This window comes from Condylostylus longicornis, unplaced genomic scaffold (assembly GCF_029603195.1).
Source record: "Condylostylus longicornis isolate FDR11 unplaced genomic scaffold, ASM2960319v2 ptg000048l, whole genome shotgun sequence".
Lineage (NCBI taxonomy): Eukaryota > Metazoa > Arthropoda > Insecta > Diptera > Dolichopodidae > Condylostylus > Condylostylus longicornis.
In genome coordinates, this window is record NW_026578017.1 from 2,134,504 (window position 1) to 2,149,326 (window position 14,823).

A 14,823-nucleotide genomic window follows, 5' to 3' on the forward strand; every position below is an offset into this window, starting at 1 on the left:
ATCCCGTTTATATGGCTGCTTCAAACTTATTATTGGCTATATAAATGTTACTTGACCTGAAGCCGGCTTCACTCAAGTCGCTTACTTGACTTAAAATGTTAATAATGATTTGAAATTTAATAGCTAAACGTCGTTTTTGGGCTTTTAAACTAACATAGTAAAAACGCAGCTTGAGTTTCGAGCTGATTTCACGTCAAGCCGGTAGACGAGGCATAAAAATTAAGCAATTTATAAAAAAAAATCCTATTGCAGATACGCGTGTGTGTACAAAACAAACAACATTTTTATGTGTATGTACATTTTTAAAACAAAATTGAAATAAAAATAAAAAATTTATAGTTTATATTACAATGAATGTAATGACAATTACTAATTACAAATTTTAAGTTTTTTGTTAATATTATTTTTCTTTTCCAAATTATATACACATAATATGTAAATTATATTTTTTTTATTTTAATAGTCAAACATTGTTTTTAAATCGCTTCGCTTTTATAATATGGATACACCATTTCTGCCACCTTGTACTCGAATAAGTTGCAGAAATAAAACTCCCGCTTTTAAAATTCTTAATAATATTTCCTATACCTTGTATACGAAAAAATAAATAGCTCCCGCTTTTAAAAATACATTATAAAAAAACAGGTAGACCTCTATTGCGTACTCTTTTCCTCTTCCAAAAATTCTTACGTATATAAAAATGAAAATAAGAAGGTATACTGCTTAACTCTTTTACCTAAGGGAATTATTTGTGTACAAATATTGGTGAGTGATTGCATTAGTGTGATGTAAACGGAGAGTCGAACTACTTATTAATAGATATAGTTTGATATTAATGTAAAAAGAAATAATGAAAAATATAAAATGTACAACAATTATCAATGTATATGCAGTAATTTTTTTTGATAACAAAAAAAGAAAATTGGAATTTTTAGTGAATGATGAACGATTCATTTTTAAAGAAGTGAACTAATCAGCTTAGTTCAGTGAAGTGATGCGTTATTTAAGATTAGTTAATTCACGAATGACACATGACTACCAAGAATGCTACATTTGCAAGGCTTTGCTCACATTTCAAATTTTTAACTTACTTAATGAAAAACTTACGCTTGATTATAAAGTTATTAAAAATAACAATTTTTTTGCCTTTTTATTTATGTACGCGTTTTTACTAATGTTTTATAAAACTGAATTTTGAAGTGTATTTTTTAATTAGATTATTCGTAAAGTCATTTGGTATCTCGATGTCTTTCGTCTTTAATTAGAATATTGCGCTAACTTTCAACATTGTCGATGTCGAATGTTAGGATTCAGAAAATACTTAAGTTTCGCTATTAAAAAGCACTAAATTTTAAGTAAAATTCAATAAGTGAAAAACTGTCAAAAGCACGTTCTTATTTTAATATGTACACCGCAGAGGTATATTTTTAAAGTAAAGGTTTTGGCAGCCTTGTACTTGATAATTTTTGTGCTAACAACCTTGTATACGCTTGCTTTTTGAAAATTTTGTAATCCTATAAAACTTTACATTTTTCCTGGTGAATCACATCGCTGGTTTCTTGTGTTACAATGAACACCTAAATTCGGATTGGAAAATGCGGAATTTGGTATGCCGCAATACTATCATTTCGATTATCAAAATATATAACGTATATATATATATGAAATAATGTTTTACATAATATACATATAGGTAGTTCAAAGATAGTAAATATTTAATTACGATCTTGCTAAAACCTTATAAATTTCAGAAAATTCGGTTTAATGGGGCGAAATATGATAAAATGATTAACTCGTGTTGAGGCATTTTAGGCTCTGTAAAAATTGTTTGACTCTAAAGAGAAAAAGTCCGTACACTGTTTTTTTTTTGTTGTCAATGTATTATCTATTAATGAGTATGACATTTGAAAGCGAAATGCGCACTTCTTGTTTACAAAATAACACTACATTTTTGTTCAAAACAAAACATATAAAAATAAAAAATAACTTGAACGAAAAAAAACATTTTAAAAATTGTGCTAAAAGAGCAATTATTATGTTGTGAAATCAATAAATTCCTTATAGGTTTTTATCATAGTTGAATAGCTCACTTTTTTTATAATTCAAATAAAGAAAATTACGTAAAACTCACAATGATATAAATAAAGAAATTTCAAGCTTGATATTGGAAATGTTTATTTCGATGCTATTTATATTGATTTAATATGTGTTCAATAATGAAAGGTATAGAAGCTAAGGTCGTTATTTTGGGGTCAGGAGGTAATTTTTAAGTATTGTAAAAATTTTAAAAATTTATTGTTCTTGACTTTTGAATTTATAAACGTAAGTATGTATGTATGTATATGTTTAAGTAGGCTATTTATGGCTGTAAATTCAAAAGAATAATATATAATATACATATGTATATATGTTATTAATATAAATGAATAATACATACATATGTATATAACATAAACTAAAAGTAAAATCAATATTTTTGGAATTTCAAGTGCATGTGGTTTAATCCAATTAAAAATACATATATTTCTACATCCCCGTATGCTTATTTTCAGTACTCCTGCCATAATATGTACATATTATTCAATTTCTTTTGTTACCTACATTAAATGTGTTTAGATATAAAATAATATGATATCTATTTTGTATTACTTTATAATTCTTTTAGGAGTTGGGAAAACTAGTTTAATCACTCGCTATGCTAAATCGACTAAACCAAATGACACATCCCCCTCGCCAACAATTGGAGCATCATTTTTTAATTGTAAGATCTTTTTAGAGGATGTTAAAATTACATTACAAGTAAGTACATATGTGTTAAAGTTTGTCTTCTACATTGCATTGCATTTTTCAATATTTTGCGATATTAGATCAATATCAGTTGCGGTACGTTATGTTGAAGCACAATCTTAGCCTAAGCGAATGCTTTCCCAACGACCAGTGTCGCGTGTAGACTGCTATCAGTAAGACAGTGTCCTTGTGACCGGTGCACAATAAATAACGCCTATATGTATTCGATTTCACTGTTGATGGGAACAAAAATAAGTTCCACCACAGAAATATCCATTGCTGAGCCACACCTAGCTAGCTCATCAGCCCGTTAATATCCCGCTTAGCCCAGGACCCAAAATAATATGATGCTATGGTGCGAGCCCCACCCCGTCAGCTCACGGTAACATTATCCTACTAGCTTTGTCGATACCTGGCCTGCCAGCTGTCGGTCACTATTGCGACATTATTAGCTACAACAGATCTTGATATAGACCCCTCAAGATCTCGCATTGTTTTAATATGGCGAAAACTTCCGCCCCAAAGACACTCAACTCGCCAGGAAACCGATACGATTCATACACCCCGTGGCCTCCAGAGTAGGCCAGGAAGTACAGCTTGAATGGACTGTTCCACCAGCTTAACGTATTGTACAGCTAAACGTATTGAATGGACTGTTCCACCTCCCAAACGACCCAATGTAGTACAGTTTCGGTGAACCTGCCCATTCGATACGCGTTCTGTGATTCTGAGAGCTGAGCAGACTCCATTCTGTCCCGCAGCCTCAGCTTTAAGACAAGTTTCAAAGCTTTTAAAACAAAGGAGGTTAGACTCATCAGTCTAAAATTCTTTGGATTTTTATGGCTCCTCCTTCTTGGTTTTATTATGAGTATCACATTTACACGTCTCCATGACTTGGGTATGTGGCAGGGTGAGGGGCAGCACGTAATAACTTTTTAGACACCACGGAACTATGAATTCCCCAGTGTTTTGCAGCATTGTCGGAAATATGCCATCTATTCCAGCTTAGGGATAACTTGTTTACAGAGACAATCTCCCTATCAAAGACAAAGTGGTTAGGTAGTTTAACAAAACATCGCATATGAAGCTAAAAGTTCGTTTATTGCTTGGTATTTCGTCACCCCAGAGTTATTTTGTCGCATATCCATAAATTTGGGTTTTGGGAAATCGCAATTGAAGTTTAGGATAAAATTTCTCAAAATTCGTCGAAAATTTTTAAATTTTTATGATTTTTTAGGATAGCTAGCAATATAAAGAATTACGAACTCAACTGCCTTGGCACGTGTATTGATATGGAAAAGTTATGTAAAAAAATGCACAAACAGTGCATTTTTTTACATAACTTTTCCATATCAATACACGTACGACAAAAGAATATTGCCATACGACATTATAATTCTGAAAATTAAAGGAAACATATGACGTTTAGATTATTAATCATTTTATGTTTTTAGATTAATAAAATAGTTTTTTTTAAATAGCTTTCATTTTACAAAATAAAGTTTTATAGTTTGTTACATATTCTTTATAATATGATAGGTATTCAATTCTATATTAAAATAAAAATTAACATCTTTTATTTATATGAGTACTATAGAAAATATTTTTCTTTTCATCGTCCAACTGCCAAAAGGCTTGGAATATTTGGTTACTGTAGTCATTATCAAAAGTGTAAAGATAGAAACATGTAAATTGGCAAGGAGGTTTTAATTTTTTTTCTTGAACATTTATATATAAATGTTTTTATGACAAACCAAAATTTGATTGATACTACAATATAACTTAAAAGTTTTAATATTTACCGGCGTTTACGACAAAACCGATATCTTAAAAACTAAAATAGTTAGACAAGTGTGGAATACACCAACTGAAAGAGCTTGAAAAATTTAGCCATGCCCAATTCGTAACTCATTTTTTTTTGAAATTTGGATTGTACGACAGTATAACTCCGGGGTGACGATTTTTAATAAGCACTTAAATCTTGGCAGATCAGATTTATTTGAATGATTTTTAAAATTACTTTTTTACCTACTATCTATTATTTGCTAATAATATTATTTCCCGGATTCTGTTAGTTGCATTTTTTCACGTGATGTTCTTGAAGAAGCTTCTAAAACATTAGTTTTAATATTTTAGTTCATAATTTTTTTTACAATTAATTTCAATTCTGTTTTATTTTAACAAGTTAAATTTATTCATCCATTTACATCACGACAAGCTGCGATAAAATTTATATGACTGATTTCTTTTCAAATTTATTGATTTAAAAAAAAAATTTTCTTTTGTAGATAAAAAAAAATTTAAATATTTCGTAGATATAAATTATAATTCTATTAGTGTTTGAATAAGTTTGATTAAAATAGTTTGAATAAAATTAAAAGTGATCTACATAATGTACCATATGGGGTGATACAGGGTAGTTCACTAGGACCAACTCTGTTTTCCTGCTATATGAGTGGTTTTGGAGGTATAAAATTAAGGGGAAATCCCTTCATGTATGCCGATGACCTGGCAATTATATACAGTCACGAATCGTTAAATCAAGTAGAAAACGCGATACAAGAAGATCTAGTTATAATAAATGACTAGATGGAGAAACATAAACTTACAGTTAACGCTAAAAAAACGAAGTATATGATAATAAAAAAAAAACCAAATCAAACTATAAATATCAAATACAATAATGTGAATCTAGAAATGGTTGAAGCCTATAATTATCCGGGCTTTATAATTGACAGCAGTCTCACGTGGAACATGCAAATACAAGAGCAGATCAAGAAGGCCAGAAGAATAGCTGGAATTTTTTCGCTAATTAATAATAGAGTTCCTGTAAAAATGAAAAGATCGCTTTATTATAGTATGTTTCACAGTCCCATTACCTACTCCATTCACATATGGGGAAACACATTTGACAAAAATTTAAACGCAATTCAAAAACTACAAAATAAGGCAATAAAAAATCTTTTCGGCTACAAACATAGAACTTCTACAAAATATATTCACAAAGAACACAAAATTTTGCCGCTGCGTCTTTACATTAAATACAACTTGGTAACACAAATACACATGATACTAAATAACAACATAAATACATGTATTTCACCACCCGTCAATAAAAACTATCATAACTACAATACAAGAACGGCTGAAAACTTAAGAATATTATCATCAAATATTAGATTTAATAGACAAGATACTATATACAACATAGCGTATAGAAACTATAATGAATTAGAAAATGAATTTAAAATTAATGAATTAGATAAATTTAAGGCAGTAGTCAGGGTCTTTTATTTAAACCAAATTTAAAATACATACTTGTTTTCGCATTAAAATCAAATTAGCTTTAATTTTTTTTCTTATATCATTTTTGTTATATTAGTTTTTTACTTTTTCTTTTCTTTTATTGGATGAATATGTTAAGAAATTAGATTGATTATTATTTTGCATTGGAATAATTTATATATTTTTAGGTTAATTATTTACAAATTTTGTTATTGTATATTATATAATACCTATGAATTTTATACACTCTATACGAGCGATTGGGCTCTCATGAGATAAAGAATAAATAAATAAAAAAAAAGAAAAAAAAAGTAATACACATACATACTTATTTATTTTTTATATATGAGGTGTATAAGCTTTAAACATTTAATAAATTGATATCTATTCAGTAATCAGTTATTGTTTATAATACATGATTATTTTATTTTTCTTTGTTAGGTGTGGGATACTGCTGGACAGGAACGTTTTAAGGCTGTTGCTCCAATGTATTATCGCAATGCTAATGCAGCTTTATTATGCTTTGATCTTACGCAATATAGTACATTCAAGGATATTAAAATATGGGTTCAAGAGCTCCATCGAAATGTACAAGATCCCATGATTTTGATTTTAGTTGGTAATAAACTAGATTTGGAAAATAGCAGGACTGTATCTCGCGATGAAGCATTTTTATACGCATCATCAATAGGAGCTAATTATTTTGAAACTTCTGCTCAACAAGATCAAGGTTTAAATCAAGTATTCTTATCGGTAGCACTAGGTTTAGTACATTTAGCCAAAGAAGGGAAATCTCATACCTTAAAACAATTTGACTCCAGTGATTCAATAACAGCCTATATGTTAGCATCTCCTTCCGATATGACTCTTAATTTACCGTCGGTTCAAGTTGGAATACCAGTTGAAAATAACGTAAAAGCCAATGGTGTTGGTCGTTTAGAAAGAGTTTCGTGGAGTATTGATCATATTGCACATGCAGATGTAGAAAAATCTGGATGGTGCTGCTAACATATGTATATTGTTGTTATGTATATATGCATACCTATATTTATATAATACATTTCACTATTTTTATGCTAAAAAAATTTAAAGTTTGTATAAATTAGCAAGTTACATACGTTTGTTTATGTAAGTTATCGAATTTCGCCGTACGGAAATGTTTGACTTTTGATAATGACGTATCGGATTTTCATTTCAATGTGCTTTATACTTTTAAGTTATGTAGAAAAGACAAGTCACATTAGTTTTAAGTAATTTATCAACATTAGTTATTCAATACAGTAACAAAATTAAAAATGGTCTTTATAAGCTTCTTGAAAAAAGCAATTTGAGTCTATTAGGACAAATTACTATAAAGTAATTAAAAATACTTTTTTAAAGCAGTTTATTATAAATTTTTGTAATTTAAAAAAAATTTTTTATAATCATCCCGCATTTGTAAAAAATTGTAAATAAATGTATAATATATACTAAATTAAATATTCTACCAAGTTTCTTGAAAACTTTAATGTTTGAATAGATTTCTTTACTTGGGAATTGTAAAAAATTTTCGTTCCTCTCTTATGAAAGATGAATTCCGTTCGTAGCTCTGTAATTCGGGAAATTACGAATGTCAATTCCGAATTACTAATATTCTGCTCCAAATATGTATTCGTAATAGAGTAATCAAAACGTAGTAAAAATAAATGTCAAAAGTCTACGAAAGTAATAATCGCACGTGAGAAGCAATTCAAAGAGAATGGTCTTTTAATATTTTTTAGTTTTTTAATTCTCTAACAGAGAGTTACACTGTGAATGTCTGATACAGCTACCATAAAGGGAAATGAACTTATATGTACCAAAAAAATTTATTTCCCACTTTTCAAAAATATTTAAAAACGAAAAATAATACAAAACTTCGCTTTCAAAAAATATAATTTTGAAAATATAAATATAGAATAAACATTTGTTAGTTGAATAGGGTTATTATGGTACAGGAAGCGAATGACTTAATCATATTAATCCTCACGAACAGCTGAATTCGTTAGGAAAAAATCGTTCCTATCAAGATTTAAAAAAGGATGTCATTTGAAGTTTTTATAAAAATAAACGAAGTGAATTAAGTGCATAGTTTATAAAAATAAAAACATTTTTCAAAAATTTTATGTTTATTTGATACCATAACATTTTTATTTTATGAAATAAATCAAAATATGATTTCATCGAGTGCCGATTTATTCTATTGTGATGAGTACATCAGTAATAGTAGTGAAGGCGAGGAAAATGGAAATATTGGAAGCATACGAAGATGTACAACGGATCAATAAAATCCTTTTGAGTTACCAAGAACTGAGTTGACATAATTGATTTTTTATTGAAGGCTCCAAAGGGTTTAACTTGACAGCAAAATTCGTCCACATTTCCTTTAATAAATACACTTTTATTGAGTCTGCACTTACTCCACCATGAGCTACATTCGGATTGTTTTCCACTAGTTCTACTAATTTTCCGTATTGCTCCGTATTAAAAAAATTTAGGAATTAGTACATTATGTACATACATATGTTTGTATGTATATAAAAACGCTACTTTTGTTCGTTCGCCATAAAAAAACAAATTTTTTTATTACATGCAATAGATGCTACATGATATTTATTTAGAAGTTTTTTTTTAATTTCATTTACTTTGTTATAGATTTTTAAAAATTAAAATTTATTTTGCTACTAATTTTTTACGTTTTTTTCACAATTACCTTTATTATAAAGTTTAACATAATATAAACTATCAACTGAAAATCACAACAAAATTTTGAAAATTACGTGTAGTCATATACAATTTTTATTCACATAACAACCCCATAAAGTATTGATTTTGGCACTCCGAAAAATGGTGCTGCCATTGTTGATTCATCATAATCTCTACAAGTGGTTTTGTAATCATTTAAAAATCAAAGCGGCAGCTAAGTTTAATTCACAGTGGAGTTTATAATAGAGCTGTTTATTTTTGAAAACGTCAGAATCAAATAATAATTTATTTTGCTTTACACATGCAGTATTCTGTTTTGTAAAAAAAAAACACGGTATTTGACTGTGTATCACGTTCCATGTTGTGGAAGGTGGCTGAGGTTATCCTAGTTCCAAAGCCAGGTAAGCCAATACATGATGTAACGTCATACCGTCCGATATCTCTACTTCCAATGATGTCGAAATTGTACGAGAGATTACTATTGGCTACATTGAAACCAGTGATAGTGGAGAGGGGGCTCATCCCTGATCATCAATTTGGATTCAGAAACAAGCACTGTACAATTGATCAGGTTCACAGGATAACCAATACCATAGAAGAGGCTTTTGAAACTAAGAAAATATGCTCCACTATATTCCTGGATGTTGCTTAGGCGTTCGATAAGGTGTGGCGCGAGGGCTTCATTTACAAAATAAAACTGAATCTTCCTGAACCTTTTGGAAATATCCTGACGTCATATCTTGAGAACAGATACTTTAGAGTTAAGTTGGAAGCAAATACTCTTGTCTGAGGAATATAAGTGCTGGTGTCCCGCAGGGCAGTGCGTTGGGCCCGGTTCTGTATCTCTTATACACTAATGACATTCCCAACTTGCATGAAACTAAGCTAGCAACTTTTGCCGACGACACGGCTATACTTGCTGTGGAAGATACAATTCAGGAGTGTACATCTAAGCTGCAGAGAACAATAGATTTAGTAGATGTGTGGACCAAGAAATGGAGAATAAAACTAAACGAAGGAAAATCAGTTCATGTTGATTTTACAAATAAAATTATAAATCCGGAAAATATATATTTGAATAACGCGCCAATTCCCCATGCGAATGAGGCTAAATATCTCGGAATGACGCTTGACACCAAATTAAGATGGAAACCTCACGTAAGAAAGAAAAAAGAAGAAATCGATATAAAAATGAGAAAACTGAACTGGCTGATGAATAGAAATTCAACTCTAAATCTCCAGAACAAGCTGTTAGTATATAACCAAGTAATTAAACCAATCTGGCAGTATGGCATCCAACTGTGGGGTTGCGCAAGCAAAAGTACTACAGACATAACCCAAAGATCGCAAAATAAAATCCTGAGACAGATAAGCACCTTGGTACGTGCGTAACAATACCTTGCATAGAGATCTAAACGTCCCAACTGTGGAAGATGAAACAATAAGGGTGGCAAAGAACCACAAATCTAGGTTGAGTCAACATGAAAATAATGAGATGGTAGATATCTTAAATAATCACGAAAATATCCTCAGAAGGCTAAACCGCAGGAAGCCGCTTGATCTTGCCGCTTGATCTTAAGTGTAACGGAGGTATTCGAGGGAATCATCACAGGATGTTGGCCCAACAAACGTGATTTTTAGAACTGGCGAAGAAAGGATTGCTAGATAGACCGAATGGTTCTAGTTGCAATAATAATTGATTTAAAAAAAAAAAATGTTGCACCTTAAAAAAAATTTGTAATGTTATCCGTTCCGTATTGTTTAAAATTTGGCATTTGGTGGTGTAGAAAATTGGGTCGCAATTTCATGGTTTGGCTTTGGCTGTATACAAATTACGATTTGCTGTCGTTTACTTAAGCATTTGAAACTTATAGGAATTTCAAAAGGTTACCCGTCACTTTCCATAAAAATACCATTTACCACATTTGGTTAATTGTGGCAAAAGACCATTAACTTAAAACCAATCGCATTTTTGTGGGAGTAACCGTGAATGGCAAACACTGGTATGCATTGATAGTAATTATAAAGAATATAAAAGTGTATCCTTATATGTTCGGGCTTATTATGATTTTTAGGCACCTAAAGTTAAATGGATAGAAATACAAATTACATCAGATAAACGCAATTCCACAAATATCATTAAGCATCTGATGTTTGGATGCCTCGGCTGACAGAAGCACAAACCTGGATCCTAAGAGAGAGTTACATATCACAGCTAAAGAATTTACACATACTCTTATGGAAGTTATTAAAGGCTATTTTAATCTCCCACAAAATCATTTTTAAAACTTTTAGTTAAAAAAAAACTAAAATTCAATCTTTTTCCATTTTACAAGCTCTAACACTTATATAGTTTTGTGATATAACAACATTAAAACTTTTGTCTTGAAAAACCTTCCAAGCTCGGCTCATTTTTTAAGATTTAAGAACAAAAAAAAAATAATCGTTCAAATTTATTTTTTGTCGAAATATTGGGTTGATTTTTGCGCATTTTATATCTTCTTATATACCCCTCTATTATGAACATCGGTATCGGCCGATATATTATCGGCAGTTCTTTAGGTTTCTATTAGGTTTCTTCTTCTGTATTATGAACCGATACCGATAAAAATATTTCAACCGATTAAAAGAAGCTTTTTCATACAAATTTTTGTTTTTGTAAATTGGAGAAAAAGTTTTTTTTTTCTAATGACATTTGTTTTCTTTCAAAAGTTATTTTCAAAAAATTTTTAAAATTATTTTGAATTTGGTTTTGATGTGCTAAAAAGTTGTAAGCAAATTTTTTTTGTGTTAAATTTGTAAAATAAAAATATACATATATCGGGAAAATGTCGGGTGCATTATATTTTGAAAGTGAAGAAACGGTAGTAAGTGAAGAAACGCAAGCTATTCAAAGACGACATATAAGAGATTCAACTAATCCATTGGATTTAGACAACAAAATGTATGTTTATGTACCTATTTTATTTTATTATTTATATAATATGTACACATTTTTTAGGTTTATCCAGAATTTCAGATTATCATTCCTTGCCAGGTTTAAGTCCTCTTCCATTTTTTCTACTAACCGCGCAATTTGTCTTTTGTTGTTTACGATTTTACTCCTAAATAAAATATATAAATAACATTTTGAAAGAAAATAATTTAAAAGTAATTAATTACACCAGTTTCCTTGATAAAATGAAGATTTTACAAAAAAAAAATCTGTCGTCTAAAAATTTGTACCCGCTTTTAAATCGGTGAAAACCCGACAATTTATCGTTTTCATAATACCAGCTAATACGTTTCCTATACAGGGAAAAAAAGCTTTCCCGACTCCGATAAAATTTACCGATAAACAATGTTGGTAATACAAATGCAAAATTTTGCCGATAAATTATCGTTTATCGGCCGATACCGATATACATAATAGAGGGGATAATCACATATATATGTACATATGTCTTCACTTTTCATGGGTATACAGTTGGCCTATTATGTAGTGCTATTTTCACTAAACGATTCTCGCATTTTCAATTTTAACACTATGTAAATCGAATATCGCAAATATGCGAAAGTAGCAAAAGTGGTACTACAGAATGTTACTTTCGCATACTTTTCATTCACTTGCCATTTTGGATACGACTCTTCTTCTTCTTCTTCTTTATTTAGGAAATTTTCCTGTTATTTTTACAAAAACTTCTTTTATAAAACATAGTATACATATTATATAAATTTACATTCTTCTACTATAATAAATGACCCCTAAAAGGCATTTATATGTCATTCATATCCTTGTATAAGTATTTTTATAATAGAACACAAGAAGTCTTCAATGAAGATCGGAGGATCCGGATGTCCAGCATTCTCGCCATCTTTTTTGGGGCCTACCAGGTAGTCTGCGGCTATTTGGCCTCCCTATCATGACTGCTTTGGCAATTCTTTCTTCGGGCATTCTCTGAACATGTTGTTTCCATTCTTTAGGCCTTCTTCTGCTCCACTTGTTAATATCATATCAAGCTTAGTAAACCCTGCTATTGTTCTTAAAGTTTGCATTTCAACGGTTTGCATTTTACTCTGCGTTTCTTTGGTATCAGCTCTTGTTTCGACACCGTATGTTAAAACTGGTCTTACACATGTTTTGTAAATCCTGATTTTGCTGCTGATTCTCATGTAAGAGTTTTTCCAGATAACATCCCTCAAATATCCAGATATTGAGGCAGCTTTTATGGACTGTGTTTTAACTTCTTTGCTCAGGTCTCTGGAAGATGTTATTAAGTTACCGAGATACTTAAACTCCATCACTTGTTCTATGGGTTGGTTATATACAGCTAGTTTAACTCTGAGTGGATGCTTTGATATAGTCATTGATTTTGTTTTGCTTGTTGATATTAGCATGTTGAAACTTGTGCAAGCCTTTTGTGGATACGACTCTTATTGCGAAAATCTAAGTTTCTGAAAAAATAAAACTAAACAATGTAAGTGTTATATTTATTTTGCTTTGTTAAATTAAAAAAAGCCTTGCATTTCAAATTTACTGCAATTAACTAAATTTTTGTAATTAATAATTATAATTATAGGTCAAAATAAAATGCAAAACCATTCCGGTTTAAGAAAGTACCAAAATAGCACTAAATTTGTGATAACTAACCAAATATTTTTCGTGTGGACTGAACTTTTCATCTACAGGCTTACAAACTTCAGTTATAAAAAGTAAAATGGTTTGCTGAGCAAGAACAATACTTAATCTTAACCTGCATATCCAGATTTGTTGGAAAAATTAATAACAATCGTCTCCTTCATATTATACATACATTTAAATGTATGACTTTTTTAAAATAATTCAAATGTTTACTTTGAAAAAACTGCCAGAAATGTCAAAAACAAAAAATTTTAGAAAATGCTGCCAGTTTAAATATTTTACGATGCGATTTTGTTACATAATACCAAACCACTTTCGAATCGTAAATCAATTTACGCAAATTTGCAACTTGCGTATTGTTACATAGCAGACCACCAGGTTTCCCTCGCTTTACGTAACTTTTTATGTATAACGTTTAACGTTATATAGTAAACTTTTTGCTAGCTTAACTTTTTTTTTTCGATTTCTCTTATAATTCAAAATGCCATTACTTACACAAGTACTATCTCTCAGACAGCATTTATACATCAAGAAAAGTTTGATGATTTTAATTAGTTGGATAGAAATTTGTATACACATCAAATCAATACTAGCAAAATTGTATGAGAAAAAAAGGACCCTGAACAAATCTTCTTGAAATAGATAAAAAAATTGAGAAAGCTCGATTATCTACTTAATCAAAATTATAGTTAAAATTTCGAGTTGAAATTTGGATTTTTAATATGTTGCTTAAAAAACTCCAAATTTCATTTTAATATAAAAATTTTTAGGTTTTAAGAAAGACCCATATATGTATCAGAAATCCATTTTGCAAAAATCCACTCGCAATTTAAACATACTCATTCACAAATTCACAAAAGAAGAGTCGAGGCCAAAGAATTGGAAATATCAAAGAAAGAATCTCCTCTGTTTCTATCTCGCTTGAAGTCCCTAAAAATTGTATTAAACAAAACATAGCGAAGCCAAAAACTTCAGGTAAGTCTCTTTCTTTGTTCCAAGCATTGTCAAATTGAAATCGACATTAAATGCCAAATATCTTTTTTTGGAAAACTACAACGTGCTGGTAGAAATAGTAAACAAAAACAGTTTTGCGATTTTAGTTGTTTAATTACCGTGATTCCGATAATGTAGTATCTTAAAAAAAAAAAATAAAAAAATCGTTGAAAGTTTATTATTGTTTTAAAGAAAATTACACGTAAAAAAAAATTTGAAAAATGCAAAAAAGAAAAGAATTTGTTGGAAAAAGAAAGAAGCACATATTCCAAATTTTTGTTCCATTTGAGAGAACAAATAGAAGTTTTCTTCGTTATGGATGTGATCATTATTCATTCTAATAATTGTAAGTGTTAACTTTAATTCATAATTCGTAAATTTATTAAGACTTTAATTTTGCCAAGAGAACATTT

General features: G+C 29.9%; 2 protein-coding genes across 2 annotated transcripts; one reads left to right on the forward strand and one right to left on the reverse strand.

The window, feature by feature from the left end:
* The first annotated feature begins 1,978 nt into the window (after window positions 1–1,978).
* On the forward strand, window positions 1,979–7,544 carry LOC129610848 (uncharacterized). The gene is made up of 3 exons (XM_055523603.1): window positions 1,979–2,259; window positions 2,666–2,799; window positions 6,514–7,544. Exons 1-3 carry the CDS (start codon window positions 2,205–2,207, stop codon window positions 7,078–7,080), a joined length of 756 nt encoding a protein of 251 aa, XP_055379578.1. The 5' UTR covers window positions 1,979–2,204; the 3' UTR covers window positions 7,081–7,544.
* Window positions 7,545–12,696: 5,152 nt separating this feature from the next.
* LOC129610789 (uncharacterized) lies at window positions 12,697–13,173 on the reverse strand. The gene has a single exon (XM_055523506.1). The coding sequence runs from the start codon at window positions 13,171–13,173 to the stop codon at window positions 12,697–12,699; it is 477 nt and encodes a 158-aa protein (XP_055379481.1).
* Window positions 13,174–14,823: the final 1,650 nt, after the last annotated feature.